At 41.4% G+C, this 21,798-nt stretch overlaps 1 protein-coding gene across 1 annotated transcript in view; it reads right to left on the bottom strand.

Annotated features, from left to right (window-relative positions):
* Positions 1–18,965, bottom strand: part of LOC140187859 (sodium- and chloride-dependent GABA transporter ine) — a 139,444-nt gene extending 120,479 nt beyond the window's left edge. Inside the window, exon 1 of the mRNA XM_072243654.1 lies at positions 18,755–18,965. Coding sequence (XP_072099755.1) covers positions 18,755–18,965 — 211 coding nt within the window. The remainder of the gene's footprint in view (positions 1–18,754) is intronic.
* Positions 18,966–21,798: the final 2,833 nt, after the last annotated feature.

The raw sequence follows: 21,798 nt of genomic DNA, 5'->3' as shown, positions 1-21,798 counted from the left end.
TCTACATCATCAGAAAATACTCTGGACCAATGACAAGAGAACGTCCATTTAGCTTTCCAATTCTCCCGTGGTCGCAGCCATCTTGATTTTGCCTCCATTATCTTCTCTATCCCAGGTTACATTAAACCTTCAGCACTCTTTAAGTATGAACGTGGTTCCTGATTTGGAATTAAATATACTATATGCTACTTCAAAAATTTTGAAGTAAAATAGTGACTTGATCATATCTGTACCATTTTATATATATTGGTAAGATTCTCTCTTTCAATACAGATCAATCAATTGCCTGTTACTTCTTGAATTATCTGGTGCAAAGCACAAAAAATACTGGGGGAATTCAGCAAGTAAGGTAGCATCCATGAAGGGTAAAAACTTCCAGCATTTGCAGAATCTCTTGTGTATCTGGTGTTCCTCACATTCCGAGTACCATTCTTATCAATGCTCAGACAGACAGTGAACATGGTGGGAACTGTGGAAGAGAGCAATGGTGGCAATATAATAGGAGGGCAGGGAGAGTTTGCATTGCTAGTTCAGTAGAATTATGATGGAATGATCTTAGGGGAAGCTTTTCCCAGGAAAACTGCAGGGTAGATGATTCTAGGATAGGCAGGAAGTTCATAACTGGTAGAGAAAAGGGAATGTGAACTGGGCCCAGTACAAAAGGATCTACATGCTGTTCTCAGCTTCAAAGAGATAACTAAACTGCAATTGGTAGAAGACAAAGATGGTGAAGTTACTGACTTGAGAAGCTATTGCAGTTCGATGTGTGAGGAATGTGATGTGAGTGAAGACACACATTTGTCAATAGTTGATTTGTGTAGTAGGCCAGGGTGGGTGGGGGGGGGGGATGCATGTTGGGTGAAAGAGAGAGAGAAAGAGAGATGAAAGCAAATGCAACAAAAACCCTTTTGAATTCACTGCTCTTCCCATGACATTTCATTAGTTTATGCATCCAATAAATAGATTCACAGCAAAAAAGAATTGCTGATATTTTTAAAATGAACTGCTGAATAGGTACTATTTCCATATTAAAATGAAAACACAGCATAACCTCATAAAATTTACCATGTCACTCTACACTAAGGCCATAAGACTATAAGATATAGGAGCAGAACTAGGCTATCCCTGACCAATCAGGAATCTATCAACTTTTGCCTAAAATATACATAAAGGCTTGGCCTTCACAGCTGCCTGTGGCAAAGAATTCCACAGTCACCACTCTCTAGCTAAAAAAATTCCTCATCTCCATTCTAAAAGGACACCCCTCTATTCTGAGGCTGTATTGTCTGGTCTTAGACTCCCCCACCATAGGAAATGTCCTCTCCACATCCACTGTATCAGGGCCTTGCACTATTTGATAGGTTTCAATGAGGTTACCCCTTCATTCTTCTGAATTCTAGTGACTACAGGCCCAAAGCCATTAAACACTCTTCATATGACAAGCCCTTCAATCCTGGAATCATTTTCGTGAACCTCCTTTGAACCCTCTCTAGATATTGCACATCCTTTCTAAGATAAGGGGCCCAAACCTGCTCACGATACTCCAAGTGAGGCCTCACTAGTGGTTTATAAAGTTTCAACGTTACATCCTTGCTTTTATATTCTAGTCCTCTTGAAATGAACATTAACATTTCATTTGCCTTCCTCACCACAGCGTCAACCTGCAAATTAACCTTTAGGGAATCCTGCACAAGGACACCTAAGTTCTTTTGCACCACAGTTATTTGTATTTCCTTTTCATTTAGAAAATAGTCAAACTTTTCCTTTCTTCTATCAAAGTGTATGACCATACACTTCCCAACACTGTATTCCACCTGCCATTTCTTTGCACGTTCTCCTGATCTAAGTCCATCTGTATCCTCTCTACTTCCTCAAAACTACCTGCCCCTGCACCTATCTTTATCGTCTGCAAACTTTGCAACAAAGCCATCAATTCTATCCTCCAAATTATAGAATGTAAAAAAGAATCAGTCCCAACACAGACCCCTGTCGAACACCACTAGTCACTGGCAGCCAACCAGAATAGGTTCCCTTTATTCCCACACTTTGCCTCCTGCCAATCAGCCACTGTTTTATCCATGCTCGAATCATCCCTGTGATACCATGGCTTGCTAAGCAGCGACATTTGTGGCATCTTGTCAAAAGCCTTCTGAAAACCCAAATACACTACATCAACTGATTCTCCTTTTGTCTATCCTGCTTGTTATTTCTTCAAACAATTCCAACAGATTTGTCAGGCGAGATTTTCCCGTGAGGAAACCATGCTGACCACGGCCTGTTTTATCATGTGCCTCCAAGTACCTTAAACCGCATCCTTAACAATCTTCCCAAGCACTGGTCTAACTGGTCTATAATTTCCTTTCTTCTACCTCTCTCCCTACTTGAAGAATGGAGTGACGTTTACAAATTTCTAGTCTTCTGGAACCTTTCCAAAATATAGTGATTCTTGAAAGATCATTACTAATGTCTTCACAATCTTTTCAGTTACCTCTTTCAGAACCCTGGGGTGTACATCATCTGGTCAAGGTGACCTACCTACCTTCAGACTTTACAGTTTACCAAGAACTTCCACCCTAGTAATGGTAACCACACACCTCATGAGCCCTGGCAACTGAGTTTGTAGAATACTGCTAGTGTCTTCCACAGTGAAGACTGATGCAAAATATTTATTCAGTTCATCCGCATTTCTTTGTTCTCCATTACTAGCTCTCCAGCATTGTTTTCTAGCCTTCCGATATCCACTTTCACCTCTCTCTGAAGAAACATTTGGTATCTTCTTTAATATTATTGGCTAGCTTACTTTCGTATTCCATCTTTACCTTCGTAATGACATTTTAGTTACCCGCTGTTGGTATCTGAAAGCTTCCCATTCCTTTAACTTCCCACTAATTTTTGCTCTATTATATGCCCTCTCTTAGGCTTTTATGTTGGGTTTGACATCTCCTGTTAGCCATGGTTGTGTCATCTTGCCTTTAGAATACTTCTTTCTCTTTGGGATGTATATACCCTGTGCCTTCCGAATTGCTTCCAGGGATTCCAGCCATTGCTGCTTTGCCAGCATCCCTGCCAGTGTTCTTTTCCAATCAATTCTGGCCAACTCTTTCCTCGTGCCTCTGTAATTCCCTTTACACCAATGTAATACTGATACATCTGACCTTATCTTCTCCTTCTCAAAATTCAGGGTGAATTTGATCATATTATCATCCCTTTCCCCTAAGGGGTCTTTTATCTTAAGCTCTCTAATCAATTCTGGGTCATTACACAACACCCAATCCAAAATAGCTGGTCCTAATAGACTCAACAACAAGCTGCACTAAAAATCTCGTAGGCATTCTATAAATTCCTCCTCCTGGAATCCTGATTTTTCCAATCTACCTGTATATTGAAATCCCCTATGGCTATTGTAGCATTGCCCTTTTGGCATGCATTTTCTATCTCCCATTAGAATTTGTTGACCATATCCTTACTACTGTTTGGGGGTCTGTATATAACTCCCATCAGGGTCTTTTTATCCTTGCAGTTCCATAGCTTTATACACAATGATTCAACACCTTCTAACGCTATGTCATCTCTTTCTAATGATTTGATTTCATTTTTTACCAACACAGCAACACCACCTCCTCTGCCTTCCTGCCTGTTCTTTTGATACAATGTGTATCCTTGGACATTAAGCTCTCAGCTATAATCTTCTTTCAGCCACGATTCAGTGATGCCGACAACATCATACATGCCAATTTGCAACTGTGCTACAAGTTCATCCACCTTATTCTGTATACTGCATCCATTCAAATGTAACACCTTCAGTTCTTTACAATTTTGTCCGCTTTTATGTTGCAACCTGTTGACTGCAATTTTGCCTTATCATCAGCCTCTCCTTCCTAGGAGTCTCACTACACTCTGCCTCTGTTTGTAGACCAACTACCTCATCTTCAGCGCTATCACTCAGGTTTCCATCCCCCTGCAAAATTAGTTTGAACCCATTCTAGTTTGAACACAACTCTAGCCAACCTGACAGTAAGGGTATTAGACCTCCTTGGGTTCAGGTGTAACCTGTCCCTTTTGTACAGGTCGTACCTCTGTTAAGGTCCAGTCCATGAGGTCCACATTCTGGTTCACGGTCCAGTCCATCAATCTGTATTCCAGGTTTTCCAGTTTTCCGTTTTCCTGTTGTGTGCCTTAATTGAGGCACATGATTCTGATTTTGAGCTGGCTACATAAAAAGCTCCTGGGTTCAGCTTCACTGGCTGGACTGTTCTGTCATATGGGGGGTGCTGGGATTGGACCCAAGTGCAAGGCACAGACACTAAAGTACTAGGAACAGGACTAGGTGTGTAAAGAAAGCAAGGGAAGTGGAGAAGAAATGACACTGGACAAGACACAGGCCCTGGACGAGACTAGGATACAGGGCCTAGGCTAGGACTAGACTAGGAAAGTGGGATCTGGACGAGGAACAAGGAACTTGGAACCTGGACAAGGACTCCAAGCCAGAGACTGGACAGGGACCCGGAACCTGGGTCTTGACTCGGGCTTGGACCCCAGATCCAGGCGAGGACAAGATATGGCTACAGGACTGGACGTGGAACTCCTGCACAGGACAAGAACACAAAGCCTCGGCTTGGATTAGACGAGGTACTTGAACATTGCTTGGACTAGATGAGGTACTCCTGGGCTGGGCAAGGCACAAGGACAGGATGAGACCCCGAAGCCTTGACTTGGTCTTGGGAGACAGGAACGCAGAACACAGAGCCTTGGTCTTGGGAGACAGGAGTGCAGAACACAGAACCTTGGTCTTGAGAGACACGAACATGGAACACAGAGCCAGGACCCCTCCTTGGGAACAGGACGTAGGGGCGGGACTCATACACAGAACACAGAGAGACAGTTCCCAACACTAGGTAGCGGCAAACAGCCAGACCTACCTAGTGAAGGCGTGCTCACAGAGACAGTTCCCAACAACGATAGATAGTTCCTTATCTAGACACAGCAAGGCTCTGGTCTTGCTCTGGTGGTAGAACTTGACAATGATACAGGTGAGGATGCAGGCAGAGGTTTCAGGCAAGGCTTCAGGGAGAGGCTTCAGGAGGAAGGTGAAGGGAAGGGAACAGTCCAGCAACTGAAGCTGAACCCAGGAGCTATTTATGTAGCCAGCCCAAAATCAGAATCATGTGCCTCAATTAAGGCACACAACAGGACAAGGGAAAACTGGAAAACCTGGATGGACCGGACTACGAACCGGAATGTGGATTTCACGGACCAGACCATGACATGGAGACGTAACTTAAAGATTTTTACTCCTCATGTATGTGAAGGATGTAAGAAATAAAGTCAATTCAATTCAATTCAATTCTTCTGACGTGTACTGTTGTCCGTTGTCACCCACAATTTGTTCTGATAAGCCATTTCTGGCGGAGATAGTCCTCAGAGTGGAGGCAGTCTTTGCTGAGGTGGTTGATTTCATTGATATAACTTCTAGCCATTTAGAATGAGCATCCACAGCAATCAGAAACATGGAGTCTATGAATAGCCCAGTAAAATGAAAATGTAATCTTTGCCATGGTGAAGATGGCCACTCCCACAGGTGTAACGGTACCTGTGGGAGTGCATTTTGAACTTGTTGGCATCCCAGACAGCTTTTTAGCCAAGTCTTCAATCTGTTTATCTATTCCCAGCAACATAGCTCTGGGCGAGACGTTTCATCTTGACTGTACCCAGGTGTCCTTTGTGTATATTTTCTAACACTCTGGTGCGCAGTTTAGAGGGGACCACAGCACGAGATCCACACATCAGTGTTCTTTGACATACCAACAGTTGGTCTCGTCTCACTGAGAACTCTGGAAACATAGGGTTACCATGAGCTGGCCATCCTTGCATAGCGCATTCATAAACTTTTGACAATGTCGGGTCATTCCTTGTTTCACTTTGCATTTCAGAATTTGGTACCAGCAACTGGTCCACCAATGCAGTGTGGAAAACTTCTGCTGGGTCACTGTGTGAAGACTTTTCTTCATTTGCCAACACTGCAAGATGTGACAAGCCATTAGTGTTGCTGTGTTGTTTGGTGCCCTTGAACTCTATGTCATAAGTGTGGGCATCCAGAAGTCGAGGCCCAGCGGCCAGAGCCCGGAGTCTGTGAATCTCTGCGAGTCTGCTGGGGAAGTCGAAGGCTCAGTGTCTGCGAATCCCCAAATTTGCCGGAGGCTGGAGGCCAAAGAAGATGGCCTGTCTGGGGTTAGAGGACTGTGTATTGCACTTGGGTGGGTGGGGAGGAGAAGAGCTTATTTTTCTCTTGTTGCTTTTTCACATGTTGCGTTCAGTTTTGGTGCATTGGGGAGGGGAGGAGAAGATGGCGGTGCAACGCAGCACACGCGGCCACTCCGAAATGATATTGTATTTGTAAGTAGGATGCCATGCACAATCCTGATTTGATGGAGGCAGACATGAGAAGCACGGAGGAACATCTGGAGAAACTTCTGAAATGCCCGCTTCGCTGCCGCTGCTACTGTGTGATCGAGAATCTCTGAAGGCTTCAAATCCTCGGCTTTGCCTATTGCTTGTTGCCGGGGCCGGGGTCGAAGCGTTCGGTATCGGAGGGCTGGTCGGAGGCTCGAAGTTTTTGGACAGACTCAAGAGTCGGCTGTGGTCGGGTGCTTCCAGGGTGCTGCATCGGCAAGTTTGCGGCACTAGAAGCACATGGCAGGGAGAGTTTTTCTTCCTTCTCCATCTGCGTGAGGTGATAGGACTTTCGAGAGACTTTTTTTTACTGTGCCCATGGTCTGTTCTTATCAAATTACGGTATTGCTTTGCATTATTGTAACTATATGTTATAATTATGTGGTCTTTGTCAGTTTTTCAGTTTTGTTTGTCTTGTGTTTCTGTGATATCATTCTGGAGGAACATTGTATCATTTCTTAATGCATGCATTACTAAATGACAATAAAAGAGGACTACGTGTCCTCATAATCCAATCTAATTCTGTATTGTTCTGCCGAGTATGGTGCACATGCTGCGTTAGCAATGCAAAGTGCCAGCTGCCCAGCCCATCCATTGGTTGTTAATGCCAGCGATGAATTTCATTCTGTGCTTTGATACGTGTGATTAATAAATCTGAATATGAATCTGAAATCGGAGCAGAAAATACTCGAAGCACGTGACAAATGTACAGATTCCACGCAGACTGTATTGCAGATCAATAGTGAAACTAAGATGCTGAAAGTATGAAGCAGCAGCCCAGTGAGCAGCCCCACTCACTCACCTTATCTCTCTTCAGACAAAAAAGGTTTTTCAGTTGCATAATGCTAAAGAAAAACAGTGCCATATAATTGAATTCCTCAGCACGTCTTTCCAGCTCAGCCAACCACAGGGTGACTGCTTTCTGGGGGGGGGGGGTTCTGTTTTCTGTCAAGAAAAGCACTGAACCATTCTGGCTCGCTTTCTGAAAAACCACAAAGATTCCCAGTGAGCAACCTCACTTGGTATGGATTCAGTATTCTTTGACGAGCAAGGAGCTCCACCACATCAAAACGGTTTGTTGCTTCAAGAAGATCCATTCATGCATCTCTGCAGAGAAGTCGACACCTCGCCACTAATCTCAGTGAAAATTGATATGTTTCAAAACATTAAACTAATTCAAAGGCAGACTTAACAATTCTCGTATTTATACATATAAACCATAATGAATTATTTAAATGGACAAGAATGCTTAATCAACCCGTGTATATATCCATGATTACTTAAGTATAACTGGAATATTAAATCTATAACAGTCCTCCCTAGTTAGCTCTGAACTCCATTTCGATATAGAAGGTATCTCAGCTATGTACACAGTATACTATATAATACAACTAACATGCAGACATCCACAGCATATTAAATTTTAAATGCTCCCATTCAAGCCTGAAGATTTAATCATTGTTGAGGATTTCTTACTCTTGTGGGATAACGTCTTTCCTCACAAGGGTAGTCACTCTGCTTGGCATGTGTAACTTGTAATTGTGAAAACAGTCTCAGCTTCTGGGGGCTGCCTCCGTGGTGGTTGTAAGAGTTGAGTCCAAGGCTTCAGGAAGAGGTTCTGATTGTGGTTGCCAACTTTCTTGTCTAACAATTGACTCTGCCCTCCTCAACTGATCGATGTGTTGTCTCCAGATGATATCAGATGCAGCCTCCACTGTGTAGGAGAGTGATCCAGTCCTGACCTTAATCTTTCTAAGTACTCACTTTTGATTACCTCTGTAGTCCCTCAACAGGACTGTTTGTCCAGGAGTGAAACATTGAACCTCCTTGTTTGAGGAGTCCTCAATTTGTCTCAGCTCCTTGTCCTGCAAACTCCTTCTGAGATTGGGTTTGGGGAGGTCCAAGCATAAGCACAAGGAATGACCCAGGAACAGCAAAGCTGGTGAGTTGCTGGTTGTGGAGTATGCTGCATTGTGATATGCAAGGAGGAAATTGGCAAGCTTCTGGTTTGGTGTGGTGGAGAATGCTGTGCTGACATTGCTTGCAGCGTGTTTTTTAGTCTCTGAACAAACCTTTCCCCAAGCCAGTGGCAGCTGGGTGGTTATGGTGCAGGTGTAATATGTCTTATTCTGTTCATTTTTAGGAATGACTGAAACTGTTCTGCAACAAGCTGTGGTCCATTGTCACTGACCAAGTGTCCTGGAATACCAGTCCTTCCAAAGAGGCTTCTCAATTTATCAACAGTCTGCAAGGTTGTAGTGGAGGATATTGGGCACACTTCTGGCCATTTTGTAGCTGCATCCACTACTACCAAGAAAGTTGTGTCCACAACTTAGTGTCAAAGTTGTGTCCGGCAACATCCACACTAATCCTCTGCTAGGGCAGTGCAGGCCTTTCCCAGAGATGAAGGGGTGCTGCTCTTGGCATCTTCTGGTTTAAGACAGAGCTGGTGAACCTCAGCTGCTACTTGTAAATAAAACAAAGAAAACAACTAAATACTTTATTTATTATATTTTTTCTGGTAAAGGATCACTGCAATCAATAGCCTGTAATTTCCCCGTGGGATTTGAGCTTTTGAACTGCGGTATGATCTGACATTTTTATGGTGTGAACTGAAGACTTGAAGGTGCAGGAAGGTTGTGGTGTGGCATGTACAGGAAGTCACTGCGGTGGGCCCTGGACTGGAGAGCGGGGAATGAGCTGATCTATCACTGTTGCTGGAGTGGACTTGGAGACAAGTTGATGCGGCTGAACCAGGGTGAGGAGAGCAGAGGCGAGGCAGAGTTAGGGCAGAGCCTGGGCCCGAGAGTGAGGAAAGACCCAAGTTTTGATCAATTTCGGTGCTGAGCCGATTTGGAAATGTTAGGTTTGGGCTGAATCAAGGCAGTGGATGTCAGGCCTGAGAGTGAAGTGAAGCGGTCTGCAAACAAGGAACGACTTGATGCTTGGATGATTTAAGCTCTGGGCAAGAATGATAATGTCTGAGAGTTGGGGCTGGATGCAATCATGGTTTACTCATCTCTGTATTCACTGCGGCCGCAGCCTGCAAATGAATTTGCCTGGCTGTGGACTCACTTTCGTGAACTTCAGTTCTGAATGCTAGTTGCTCACTCTTATTGTTTGCACGGTTTGTTTTTTTTTGTCTTTGCACCTTGAGTGTTCGACGGCCTTCTTTTGCTTCAATATTCTCTATTTGGTTTCTTTGTTTTGTGGCTGCCTGTAAGGAGACGAATGTCATGGTTGTATAATATATACATTCTTTGATAATAAATGTACTTTAAACTTTGAACAAGTTGGCATCCCATACAAACTGTTGATCTATCCCAGGCCACCAGAAAAAAGCTTTGAGCCAACGCTTTGATTTTGACCATGCCTTGATAACTGGCATATAACTCCTTAAAAACTTTAGCTCTCAGCTTGGATGGTACAACAACCCTCAATCTCCACATAAGGCAACCTCCGTCAAGGGCAAGTGTATCTCAGCACTGGTAAAAATGGGGGGAACGGGAGTTTCAGCAGCATATTCCAGCCATTTTGGGTGGCCATGTAGACCTGAGAGAGGGAGGGGTCTTTTTTAGTTTCCCTTTGGATCATCTCTGCCATAATAGGGAGACTTTCCAATTTGCATTAGGGAGGATAGGTCAAGAGGAGTGTCTTTTTTGTAAATTTTTCCTGTAATTCCTTTTCTAAGGGAAACAGGGCAATCCATCAGCATTTCCATGATTAGTCATCCTTTTGAATTTGACCTTTTAATTGTGGCCTCCAAGAAACAGAGCCCATCTCTGCATTTGTGCTGCTGCTGTTAGTGGAATATCCTTCTGTGGATTGAAAATGGACACCAGCGGTTGGTGATCAGTAATGAGAATAAACCCTCTCCCATACAAGTACTGGTTGAAACACTCCACACTGCTAACCAGACTCAAGGCCTCCCTGTCACTCTGTGTGTAATTTTTCTCTGCAGCAGTAAGAAAATGTGACACCATGTCTATGGGGTATTCACTTCCATCACTCATAACGTGTAACATGTCTGCACCATAAGGTGAGGTATCACAGGCAAGCTTCACTGGATGATGTGAATCATAATGTGTCAGTACATTGTCTGATGTCACCATTTATTTTACCTTTTGGAAAGTCACCTCACACTGCTTTGTCCATTGCCATTTCTTCCTGATATGCAGTAATGAATTCAAGGGGTGGAACACAGTAGCCAAGTTTGGTAGGTACCTGTTATAGTAGTTGACAAATCCTAAAAAGGACCACAACTGCGACATATTCTTTGGCCTTTCAATTGGATCATGATTTCTGTCACTCTTTGGCTTCAGATCCATATTGTACTGTACCGGCAAGTTTGACCTCTGTCCACTGTATTCTGACTCTATATCACTGTCCAGGACTAAGACCCTTTTCACCAAATTCAGTCTCTCACAGGCAGATAAACCAAGTATTGACTGTACATTTTTTGGCACCACCACAAATGAAAGCGTGTGCACCATATTTTTGTGTGATACTCTTGCCACACATGTTCCTTCAACTGGAATGTCTGCACCTGAATACCTAGTCAATTTTATATTTGTCTGATGTAACTTTGGTCTTGGCTTTAATGCGTTAAACTCAGATTCTGCAAGAATATTTACTTATGCTCCAGTATCCAGTTTAAACAGAATATTGTTTTGATTCACTTGCATAGAATATTCCAGTCATTCTTACTTTGTTTATTTTCACAGAGCACATCTATATAAAACTCCTCACGTTCATCTTCAAGCACTGCATTTACGTGTTTTATTTCCTTTCTACTTCTGCAACAGCGTGAAAAATGAATAATCTTAGCACAGTTGTTGTACAATTTCTGATACGCTGGACACATTTTAGGTCGGTGCTGCCGCCCACAGCGATCACAAAGTTTTTTTCTTTCAAACGACGTCTTGCTCTCTGTCCGTTTCGTAGTTGCTTCATTATTTTTTCTAACATGTTCATGGCTATTCACAACGTGTACACTGCAGTTCTCAATAAAAAAGCTCTTTAGCCTGCGACTTTACGGTTTCTGAAGCTTTGCAGAGAATCAAAGCTTTTTCCAAATTTACATCTGGTTCTCTTAAGAGTCTTTCTCTCAGAGCATTATCCAGAATGCCGCAAACAATTCTGTTTTTAACGAGGGAGTCCGTCAGTTCTGCAAACTCGCATGTTTTACTGTGGTTTCTCAATTCCGTAACAAATTGATCAGTAGTTTGACCAGCTTTCTGCTTGCATGTAAAGAATTTATACCGTTCATACGTCACATTGCGCTTTGGTATGCAAAATGACTCAAAATTGTCGATTATCACTCTTAGATTCAAATTATCATCTTCAAAGGTAAAATGGTTATATACCTCAATTGCGTCATCCCCAATCACGTGGAGTAGAATTACAGCTTTTATTTTCTCCGTTTTATTATCTGCTCTGATCACCGATAAATAAATTTCAAAACGCTGTTTAAATCTTTTCCATTTTCAGCTACGTTTCCAGTCAGCTGAAGCATTGATGGGGGTTGCAAAACTTCCATTCTTACAGCTGTCAGCAAACAACAAAAAAGTTTGCGCTTTTTTTTCCTGATTACCTTCGCTTCTCCCATGTTAGTGAACTGAATTATTCTTCCAGACTGACCTCTGACACCATGTTGTGTTCTTTATACGTACCGTAGGTTACTCATAAAGGCACATATTCTGAAAGAACATATCTAGAACTTTTATTTAACAGCAAACAGCAACCACGTCTAACATACAAGCTTCTCGATCATTCTGTCGGTTTTGTGCATGCTCCGAACTCTGTCACGTGACATGTGATATCACCACACCTCTGTTTGAATTTTCTCAGCACACATGTGGAATCCTTGTGTATCAATAGTGTGACCACAATAAGTGATGATCGGTTTAAAGAATTCGCATTGTTCTCTGTGCGCCTAATCTTCTAATCTTTTTAACATTGTCTTGAGGGTTTGGAGATGTTCCTTGTCATCCTTACAGGTAACGATGATGTCATCCAGGTTCAGGAGATGATACTAAGCTAAAAATAACCCTATAACAGCGATAGAGCCCTTTGTGAGTGGTTATGCTGAGACACACTTTGAACTCTTCTTCCATCTCCATCTGAAAGTAGGTTTCAGCTAAGTCCACTTTGTTGGCGTATTTTCCTCCAGAAAGGTTTGCAAAAATATTCTTTGCTCTGGGCCAAGGGTATTGATCTCCCTTCAGTCCTGGGTTGATGGTGACCTTAAAATCACCACAGATCCTGATAAACCCATTCTTTTTGGCTACTGGGACCACTCACATTGCCCATGGGCGCCTCGCAACCTTGGAAATTTTTCCTTTGGCCTTTATACAATCTAGCTTACTGGCTACTATGTCATGGATGGTATAAGGAACTGCACAAGCTTTGTAAAACTTGGGTGCGACATTTTCATTTAACGCTATTTCACCCTTGATATGTTTGAGTTTCCCAACACCATCTTGAATACTGCTGTGGTATCTTAACTTATTGACTTTATTGTAGGGGATGTGGCATGCAAATGGTGAATGGATCGCCAATCAAATTATAGTTGTCTCAGCCAATCACACCCCCACAATGCTGGTCCCCTGTTTGTACTACATACAAGTTCAATTTGGCTTGAAGGTTTCTGTATTTCACTGTTGCAAATGTCATTTCCACAGAAATTATCTTTTCTCCAGTATAAGTTCTTAGTTGGACATCTGCAGCCTTCAGTTTAGTATCTTTGAAATGTCATTCAAACTCATCTCGTGGAATGACTGAAACAGTTGAACCAGTGTCTAGTTCCATTTTAATAAATTTGCCCTTCAATTCTGGTGTAAACCATATTGTTTTTCTGCCTTTCTTTTAAATAAAAGCTCAATCGTGTCTTCCCTTCTGAAGAACTCTCGCTGCCCTGCTTTTTGTAACTTGACTAGCTCTTGCTGTATTTTTTTATAGTTTGAATGTCTCACTGTGCTCAATACAGGTTGGCAATGGCCTTGGGTTCATCATCAATTTTACGTTTGTAACTTCAAAATATTAAACCAATTCAAAGGAAGACACAAGATTCTGGGAATGCAGTTCAAACTTTGTATTTACTTCAAGCATATTATGTGTTAGTGTAATTTCCTCATTTATACATATAACCCACAATGAATAATTTAAATGAACAAGAACGCTCGAAATCAACCGATTTTATTTATTTATATATATATATATATACACACACACACACACACACATATATATATACATATACACACACATATACATACATATACACACACACACACATACATATATACACACACACACACACACACACGTACACACAAGATTACTCAAAAGTAACTGGAATATTAAATACACATCAAAAAATAACCGAATGCTGGTCTCAATCAGGAATTGATCAGATATGAAGTAAACTGAGACCCGTTCTTTGGGGGCTCACGCCGTGAAATCTCCTCTGCATATAGTGTATAAAAATCCAACAGGAAATAGTAAAAATTATAAACTATAAGTCACACATTGTGTGACTTCTTTAGATACACCTGTACACCTGTTTGTAATGCAAATATCTTATCAACCCATTGTGTGACAGCAACTCAATGCATAAAAGCATGCAGACATGGTCAACAGGTTTAGTTGTTGTTCAGAACAAACATCAGATTGGGGAAGAGATGTTACTTAAGTGACTTTGACGATGAAATGATTGTTGGTGCCACACGAGGTGGCTCGAGTATCTCAGAAACTGCTGATCTCCCGGGATTTTCACACACAACTAGAGTTTGCAGAGAGTTGTGCGAAAAGCAAAAAAAAAAAAAAAAAAACCAGTGAGTGGCAGCGCTGTGGGCAAAAGCACCTCGTAAATGAGAGAGGTCAGAGGAGAACGGCCAGACTGATTCAAACTGACAGGAGGTGATAGTAACTGAAATAGCCACACCTTACAACAGTGGCGTGCAGAAGGGCATCTCTGAATGCACAACGCGCCCAAGCATGAAGTGGATGGGCTACAGCAGCAGAAGACCACAAACATACATTCAGTCACCACTTTACCAGGTACAGGAGGTACCTAATAAACTGGCCACTGAGTGTATTTAAGATTGCTTAATGTGATTTCCTGTACACAAGAGAATGAAATAATTGTTACTCCTGACCAATACAGCACAAAAGATAAGGAACACAATAATTATTTAAAAAATACAATAAATAAAAATACCTAAGATAGCTTATGTACATAGATAGATTTTTTTTTGGTCCATAAAATCATGCTAGGCACAAGAGCGTCTGTTCATAAGGTGACTGACAAGAAACAATAAAGTAGTGGTTGTTGGAAGTGTGGAGGGGTGAGTAAGTGGGTGGAAGTGTTGATCAGCCTTACTGCCTGAGTAATGTGACTGGGTAACTGGTTTTCTGGAGATCTTGACGTGGATGCTACGTAGCCTCCTCCCCAATGGGAGTGGGACAAACAGTCCATGAGCAGGGTGGGTGGGATCCTTTATGATGCTACTGGCCCTTTTCCAGCATCTGTCTGTATATATGTCCTTGATGGTGGGTATGCTGGTGCCAGTGATGCACTGGGCAGTTTTGACTACCCATTGTGGAGCTTTCCTGTCCACTGCAGTGCAGGTACTATATCATGCAGAGATGCAGCTTGCTAGGATGCTCTCTACTGTGCTTTTAGATTAGATTAGATTATGAGGACACTCAGTCCTCGTTTATTGTCATTTAGAAATACATGCATTAAAAAATGATACAATGTTCCTCCGGTATGATATCACAGAAACACAAGACAGACCAAGACTAAAACTGACAAAAACCACATAATTATAACATATAGTTACAACAGTGCAAAGCAATACCATAATTTGATAAGAGCAGACCATGGGCACAGTAAAAAAAAAGTCTCAAAGTCCTGGTAGCCCCAACACCTCACGCAGACAGTAGAAGGAAGAAACTCCTCCTGCCATGAGCTTCCGGCGCCACAAGCTTGCCGATGCAGCATCCTGGAAGCACCCGACCACAGTCCGACTCTGAGTCCGTCAGAAAACGTCGAGCCTCCGACCAGTCCTCTGACACCGAGCACAGAGCACCATCTCTGCCGAGCGCTTTGACCCCGGCCCCGGCCGCCAAGCAACAGGCAAAGCTGAGGATTCAGGGCCTTCCCCTCTGGAGATTCTGGATCACACGGTAGCGGCGGCAGCGAAACAGGCATTTCAGAAGTTTCACCAGATGTTCCTCCATGCTCTCACATCTGCCTCCATCAAATCAGAATTGTGCACGGCCTCCTACTTGACAGATTACAGATATTCATCACCGGAGAGGCCGTGCGTGCCGCATCGTGCCACCATCTTCTCCTCCTCCCGACTCATAGAACGACGTGAGTATGGATCTGCATAGTCCAGCCTCCTCAGAAAGTAGAGGCATTGGTGAGCTTTCCTGACTGTGTAGGATGTGTTTTGGGACCATGAGCAGTTGTGTGAGATGTGCACTCCCAGGAGTTTGAAACTGCTCGCAGTTTCCACTGCTATGCCATCAGCCTACGGGGGAGGAGGGTCGTGTGATTGGTGTGAGCTCTACAAAAGTCAGAAGTCATCTCCTTTGTCTTGCTGACATTAAAGAAGAGGTTTTTTGCCTGGCACCAGACCTCCAGCTCTTCCACCTCCTCCCTGTAGGCCGTCACATTGCGGTTGGTGATGAGCCCCAGCACTGTCGTGTCATCGGCGAACTTGACAATGTGATTACTCGGGAGTTTGGCTATGCAGTCAGGTGTGAGTGGAGTGTACTGCAGTGTGATCATTCATTAATGGTTTAAAATGGAATTGGAATTAAAGTCAACATAAAAGGAAGTGAGGAAAGAAGAGGAATTGGAAGAAATTTGATACCTCTTTCAAAGAGCCAATTGACCTAGCTGGGAATAATGAACTGAAAGTCCTTCTCCTGTGTGTACTATTCGATTGTATAGTCAAAAGATAAATGATTTCATTCATTCTTTAAATGTATAGTGGCCTACAATTAAAAAAAAGACTCACTTCGTACTGACAGTCTTTTTTCTCTGAACATCGGTATATATTACAGGTGAATATTTCAATTACACCTCTGTTAAATTGGAAATACATTACCAAAATTGTTGTCATACTTAACCGTCAATGCTAGCAAATTAGGATCTTTGGTTGTATTTTGCTCACTTAGGTATGTTCTGAGATTGTTGGCTATTACATTTAAAGTACTTTTAGATTGATGGAACATAGGCCAATTCTGAGCTGTGGGATATATTTAAATGCTAATAGGACAGAAGATACTGTTTATCCAATTTCAACTGTTAAAATGATCCTAATTTCCCTTCTCCTTTAAGGACAATCCTACAAATGTGCCTGCTAGTGCCCAACATCACAGTGATAAGCGTCAAATGGAGGTATAATTACTTGGCAGCTCTCTGCTAAAGCTGAGGTTTGAGCACTAACAGCTGAAACAGTTTGAAGGGAGGAGATAGAGAGATTTTGTTCTGTATTTGGGATCAGCTTTTCACAGTGAGTTTTCTTTGTCCTTTAAACTACCTGGAATTACTTCCTGCAGATAAGGCTGTTTACTCTCCGCTCTCCTCCAACAGCAGTTTAAGCTTATGAAATTTCCTTTCGATTAAACTTTGCATTAAGATCATATATAGAAAGTGCAGTGACAGCATAGGATGGTCAGGTGAAGAATAGTTAATATTAAGAACAGTTAATAGTCTGTTAACAATAGTTAATAGAAGATTCCAATGTACATTCCACAGATGAAGTTTTCACTGGACCTGGTGCCTTTAACTTTGCGTTCTTCCTCCTTCTCCCATACTTTAGCAACAAGAAAACTTCTTTGAAGCCACTCCCATCATATGATGTGATCATATCAGAATGAGAAGCGGGTTTATTATCACTGATGTATGATGCTAAACATGTTGTTTTGCAGCAGCAGACATAGAAATTTCCATAAATTACAGTAAATAAATAGTGTAAAAGAGAAATAACAAGGTCATATTCTGAAACTGTTCCAACTGTTCCGAAACCTGACGGAGGAGGGGAAGGAGCCGTTTCTGAATTGTTAATTATGGTGGTAATGAGAAGAGGGCATGACCCAAAGAGTGAGGATCTTTAACGATGGAAGCTGCCTTCTTCAGACACTGCCTTTTGAAGGTGCCCTCAATGGCAGGAAGGACGATTTTCTGCCTTTGCCCTTACGACATTGCACAACAATTGTTAAATAACCACCAGATCACATCAACCAGTCACTGCTAACTATGGCACATTGGGAATACCATAATCACCACGTTAACAACACCTCAAGCACCATGAAGAGATAAGCTCTTGGAAAAGGATGTAATGAGAATTCAGTACATGAGAGATATAAAGGGAAGGCCCTTCTCAGTGTCAGACAAGCCAGGTCTTAGTGCTTGCTTTAATGCTTAACTGATGAGGCATTCCGCCGAATGATCTCGGCAATTTGCTTCGAAACACTTCTAATAGGATCTACCACTTGCTTTCCCCAGACAGTTTCTTAGCCAGTCCCATATTTTTAAAAAAAGTGTTTCCCAGGCCATATTTACTTCGGAGCACTGCAGTACAACTTGCTCCACAACAACATACCTCCTTTTGAGTTCTGCAGGCTGAATGAAATCAGGTACTCACAACATTGGAGTGTTTCATGAGGCACACAGCCAGTAAATAACATGACTAGATTGGTAGTGTTCTGAAATAACTAAAGTGAGCAGGAACGTAGGCTCAGCAGTTCTGGTTGTGGGTTAATTGTCTATTGGGATCCCTGTACTCCTTGGCACTGGTTTACCAATTTAACCCATTTTAATTTGATATCACTAGATCATGAGGAAAAAACAAACATGCTATTCCTTAAGCTGTGCTAAAGGTGCACAAAACAAATTTGTGCCTCACAAACCTGGAGCTAATCCATTAAGGTGAATGATTGGCAAAATCACAGAGAATGTAAATACACAATATTGATCATGGTTATTTTTAAATGTAGGTCAAGGGACCATTTTCCTTCATTATTGACTTGCTATAATTTGGGTTCAGCAATAGACTGCTAGGAAACTATTCTGAATGAATGTAAGAATACAAATCTACACTGTAATAAATGAATTAATGAAACAGAACCATTAATCAGTCATCAGGGATCAAGAAAAAATTCCTCTTGGTTAAGCAACAGGTTTCAAAGACATTTTTAGAAGTAAATGCTCAACTTGCAAACCCAATCATCCAAGGCTTTCAGAATTAGGCATTTCATCAATCAGTATTAAAAATAAAATTACCTCCTCCACTTCTATAGCACAGGAAAGGAAATCTCCAGACATTGCCCAATCCCACGGAATAACCAATTCCTGCCAACAGGAACTCAATCTTTCGAGACCAAGTCTCCCTAGTCTGGACCTTTACTTTTTTTTTGTCTTTCTCATCACTCAGTGCAGGAGCATCATGCCCATTATTTGCCTTCTTTGTATTTATGTGGCTGGAGTCTTCCATTTTCAGCTCACTTTAAAATAACTTTAAGGCAGTGTTGATGAAGCTTTTGAGTGTACTTCTAAATCAATTTCCATCAATCATTATCTCATGTGTCACTCACCTGATAACAGAAGCAAGTTAAGCATTGAAATCTTGGTCTTAAGCAATTGGACAAACTCATGTTTAATTATTAATCATCACTTCATTATCTCTTATCTCCAGCACATTAGCCTTCTCTGAATTTTAGTTGTTAAAGTGCCATTCCAAGTTAATCAGAATGAAGTATTTACCAAGGGGTGCACACAGGCACAGTGAGTTGCAATTACTTTTATAAGCTATAAGCAGTTCAGAGTTTTGAAATGGAAAATTGCTAGCAGCCAATCAGAATTTAGATGATCCTGCATATGAACTCAAAACGAAGTTTTAACCAATTCGGATATATAGTTTTAGTAAGGCAAAATGCATGTCTCCAAGTAAGTATCAGATAAGTTCTGTGTGATCATATTTTCCTGTTTTCTTTTTAACCTCAAGCAATTGTAATCCTAAAATGTTTAAAGAACCATTAAATACTTGCAGAAGTTACAGTATCTGTAGGGAACTCCAAACATTTTAATAGGTTTACTTACACAATTAATCAATTACCATTGAATTTTTGATAATATTTTATGACGTGTATTTGTCAGCATTTTATAACCTTAGAAATTCAGGAAGAATGATAGACTGAAAAAACAACTTAATGCTTTGCAAAGATATAATCAAACAATACAAATATTTAAGATTGGCATAAAACAATGATGTGCGAAATGTAAAGATATTTTTTGATTAGAAACAGTTACTGCATGTAGAATATGCTGGTTGGAACAGAGACGAAAAAATATAATTTTTAAAAAGCAAGAATATTATTTTATCACTTTAATTATTTCCAATCATTTTAATGTAATTTTAAATTCATAGTTCTTAGTGTTTTAACACATTTGCCTCAGGAAAAAAAAACAGCCTAAAGTCAAGGGCCCCTCCCATTCTTTCTTCCATTTTCTGTCCAACAAGAGATATAAAAGCTCAAGAGTACAGTCCACCACACTCAAGGATAGTTTCTATCCTGATGTTATCGGGCTCATGATCCGACTTCTCACACGCTAAAGATGAACCCTTGATCTCCCAGTCTACATTGCCATGGCCTTTGCTCTTAATTTTCCTTATCTGCATTATAGTTTCTCTTGTACCTGCAACACTGCATTTTATTTCCTCAAGGTACTTATGTATGGCATTATCTACATGCGTGTCAAAGATTTTCTCTGTACATATGACAATAATAAACTAACACTCATTACTATTTTTAAAGTTTTTGGATATTAGTTACTTGTTTAAGTTTTACATCATTTAAAAATATTTATGAAACAACTAATTAAAATCATATTCACTTTTGACAGGAGGCAAGCATCAATCCTAACCTTGCTTCTTGTCAAAGGATGCCAGAGAATTCTGGGATGGGACATTTGATATTGGATCCCCAGTTGGCCAGCAGGTTAAGGACTCAGCACAGCCAGCCCTCTGCAACTGACCAAGTTTGTGCTGGCAAGTGGCGTGACAGCTCCATTCTGTGAGTCCAAGCAGAAGGCTAAATCCAGCTCAGATGTTCCTGCAAGGTAGCAGGTATTTGGATACAACAGCGAAGAAGAATATGCAGATGCCTTTTGCTCTTAACCTGCGTCTCAACTGAACTATCTGTGTGCTTTGTCCTTGGACGTGACATAGAACTTGTGAACTTAAAAAGAACAATTTATTGTTCCTCTGGAAGCCACCTTGCTATTCAGCACTCTTTTCCTAAATCACATCCACTATTCAACATCAACCCTACCATTATCATATTATTTCTCTAATAGGTTTGTTTTACATATTATAAGTAAAATTAATCTGTTCTGCATATACACTCATTGGCCACTTTATTAGCTATCACCTGTACCTAATAAAGTGGCCATTGAATGTACGTTCGTGGTCTTCTGCTGCTGTAGCCCAACCACTTTGAGGTTCAACATGTTGTGCATTCGGAGATGCTCTTCTGCACACCACTGTTGTAATGGATGGTTACTTGAGTTACCGTTGCCTTCCTGCAGCTTGTACCAGTCTGGTCACTCTCCTCTGACATCTCTCATTAACAAGACATTTTCGCTCACAGAACTGACACTCAGTGGATGTTTTTCTACCCTCCTATGCAAACTTTAGAGACCGATGTGCATGAAAATCCCAGGAGATCTGCAGACTTGGGGATACTCAAGCCACCCGATCTGGAACCAACATGGTTAAGTCACTTCAATCACATTTGTTCCCCATTCTGACATTTGGTCTGAACAACTAAACCTTTAACCACACCTGCATTCTTTTATGCATTGAGTTGCTGCCGCATGATTGGCTGATTGGATATTCGCATTAACAAGGTGTACAGGTATGCCTATTAAAATTGGAATTGAGTGTATGCACTTTGTGATTTATTCATTCAAATACTTTTTCCTCATAATATTGCACCTCACCATCTATTACTGACCAGCTTAATCTGTTTACTCCTTCCATTTTATGAAGTGACATCTGCTCTACTCCCAAATGCTCTGTTGGCTTCTGTTGCTTGGTAAATATCAACTGCTTTTTGTAGGTGCAGTTTGGCACAGTTTGAGCAATAATTCTGTTTTTAAATGAGACTGCCTCACAAGAAGGCACTCATGAAGCCATGCTAATTTTCTTTGCAAATCTAATCAGATTTGAAAGTGGAACTTGGTATTAAATTATGTCTTCCACATACAATTTTCATGAAGTGTGGAATATATTCAAAGTTGTGTATTTAACATCTTCTCACTCTTTT

Source organism: Mobula birostris, chromosome 25 (genome assembly GCF_030028105.1).
Source record: "Mobula birostris isolate sMobBir1 chromosome 25, sMobBir1.hap1, whole genome shotgun sequence".
Taxonomy (NCBI): domain Eukaryota; kingdom Metazoa; phylum Chordata; class Chondrichthyes; order Myliobatiformes; family Myliobatidae; genus Mobula; species Mobula birostris.
This window is presented reverse-complemented; position numbering and strand designations above follow the sequence as displayed.